The sequence below is a fragment of the Tupaia chinensis genome, unplaced genomic scaffold (genome assembly GCF_000334495.1).
Source record: "Tupaia chinensis unplaced genomic scaffold, TupChi_1.0 Scaffold000392_1, whole genome shotgun sequence".
Lineage (NCBI taxonomy): Eukaryota > Metazoa > Chordata > Mammalia > Scandentia > Tupaiidae > Tupaia > Tupaia belangeri.
This window is the reverse complement of record NW_006159894.1, coordinates 1,981,621-1,983,757: the sequence shown is the minus strand read 5'-3', so window position 1 is coordinate 1,983,757 and position 2,137 is coordinate 1,981,621. Positions and strand designations below refer to the sequence as shown.

General features: G+C 43.6%; 2 protein-coding genes across 7 annotated transcripts in view; both read right to left on the bottom strand.

Moving 5' to 3' along the window:
• The window catches only part of MRPS6 (mitochondrial ribosomal protein S6), a 96,111-nt gene that overhangs the window by 81,086 nt on the left and 12,888 nt on the right, over positions 1–2,137 (bottom strand). The window contains exon 5 of the mRNA XM_027773947.1: positions 1,715–1,824. Within this exon, the coding sequence (XP_027629748.1) occupies positions 1,715–1,824 (110 nt within the window). The remainder of the gene's footprint in view (positions 1–1,714; positions 1,825–2,137) is intronic.
• Positions 1–2,137, bottom strand: part of SLC5A3 (solute carrier family 5 member 3) — a 34,212-nt gene that overhangs the window by 28,233 nt on the left and 3,842 nt on the right. The window contains exon 1 of one of the 6 annotated variants that reach the window (XM_027773984.1): positions 1,715–1,809. The exons of 3 other annotated variants lie outside the window; for them this stretch is intronic. The gene's annotated coding sequence lies outside the window, so the exon portion shown is untranslated. 2 more of the 6 variants (XM_027773985.1, XM_014589929.2) reach the window with 2 other exon arrangements.

Below are 2,137 nucleotides of genomic sequence, written 5' to 3'. Positions count from 1 at the left end.
AGGGAAAAAGAGCCATCACAATCAACAGGCACATAAGAGACATATGGCTCAGAATCTAATCCATTGAAAGTATGCAACTTGGAATTGAGGAGTTACAATAGCGGTCCTATAGCATAGTCCAGACTGCCTCAGGTTAGAACTGAGGTATTCCAGGACCTGCAAAGGGTATACAAGATCACAGCAGTATCTTATATTAAATAAATCCAGTGTTAACACTCTTGTCTATGTTCATTTTTCCTAAATTTTAAGCAAGCAAAACTGCCCAAAATCTGGTCTTTGCGTTTGTTACTACACATTTACAACCTACTTAGATAAGTTTCTGGAAAAAAAAGTTGGGTTTTTCTGGTTTTTTTTTTTTTTTTTTAGGTCAAGGGTCTTCTCACAACTTCACCACTGTTTCTACCTTCTAACAACTGCTAAAGAGGCCTCCTCTTCCTTCTCCAGGAAAGAGTTTAAGTTGATTATCTGCTATCTAGAGTTTTGGGGTTTTTTCCCCTGCCCTTCTGCAAAAATGTCAAGGAAGATGTTTAATTATTTTAACCAAGCTACACTTTGCTTTGCCAAAATTGGAATGAAAAAAAAAATTTGTTCATGCCAAGTGGTAGCACAGCAGTAATACTAGACCCAAGGGAAAGGTCCTAGGTTTTGCATCCCAGGACTTTCCTAAAGACACCTGACCATGCTATGTCAATGATACTGGCCAGCTAAGATTGGAGGTGGACTATGGTATGAAGACCCTAATAGGGATGCCTACTTCTTCTCTCATGGAAGAAAATAACCTTTAAGAAAAAAAGTGTGTTCCATGCCCAAAAATCCTGAATGTTATAGGATACAAAAAAAAAAAAAACTACAAGTAGAATGATAAAGAAAATGCATGCAACCATGCTAACCAAGGTCCCCAGCAGGTATGGCAAAATAGCACAGAGACTGTTTCAAAGGTTTAGGGAACTTTTAAGGATAGACCACTATACTTGCAGGATACCTCTTCAGTGATCACGTTTTACCCTCCTAAGGCAAGGTAAGCAAATGAAATCTCAATAACTCGCATCCTAGCAACCTCATACAGCATCTCCTAAAAAGGACAGGTTAAAGGGATCGCTTGAACAATTTCCTCTTAATTAAAAATGTTTCTTTTTTAACAATTTGGGTTTCTTTTCTTTTTCACTGTTCCCATCTTTTAAAAATTATATATCCTTATTAGGATAGGCAAAAAAGGGATGAAGAAGAGGCAAAACAATGCAGTCTTCAAGTGCTCCCCAGACTCACAACAAACTTGAAGACAATGGCCTGCACGACTACTCTCAGGATCTGATCAAGGGGCAGTGATGTGCAAAGCACACTTTCTTATAACAATTTCCTAACGCTTTGTGATGGTTAGTTTTTCAACAGGCATAAATTACTTGCCAATTAACTACTTTATCAAAATTAACCCAAAAGCTCTACCGCTGCAGGCACCTATGCTTCCAAAGTTCAGTCGTGGTACAACGTTTGTTTTTGTGGTAGTATTATACCTAGGGGAGAAAGGAAGCATACACCACACTAGTTATCAAACTCACGGATGAATGGGGATTTCAGCGACGACTTGAGTATCTGACCAGAACAGAAGACTAAGAGCTGCCTCCAGGCCGCAGGCCCCTGTCCTTGGCCAGGCCATCACCTGAAGTGAACGGGCTTCTGGTTCTCTTATCATCTCTCCAAACCTGAAATCCCTTACCTCAAAATCAATCAAAAGCAGGGGGAAGAAAAGTGTCTTCTTAAGGCGCAAATAATGCCACAACTTTGATGAATGAAACGGGGCTAAGGACAACCGGAGCAGGCTTTTGGCTGAAGTCAGAAAAAGAGAAGTCAAAGATTTTTTAACGTGAGAGCGTTTTACGACCTGGGCACAAATACTGCACAAACACGCTTTGGAGGAACGTTTTATTGAGCGCGGACTTTCGGGGCGGCCGGCGGACGCTAGAGTGGAGGCGGGCGGCGGAGGCCAGTTGGACGGAGCAGGCGGCGGGACCGGCGACGAGGCAGCTTCACGACAGGCAGGGACCGGACGAGGCCGGAGCCGGGCTGGGTGCTCGCGCGTGTCCTCCCGTGGACCTTCCACTGGACTCCCACGGGCCGGCCGTGGGGCCGGGCCGGGGGG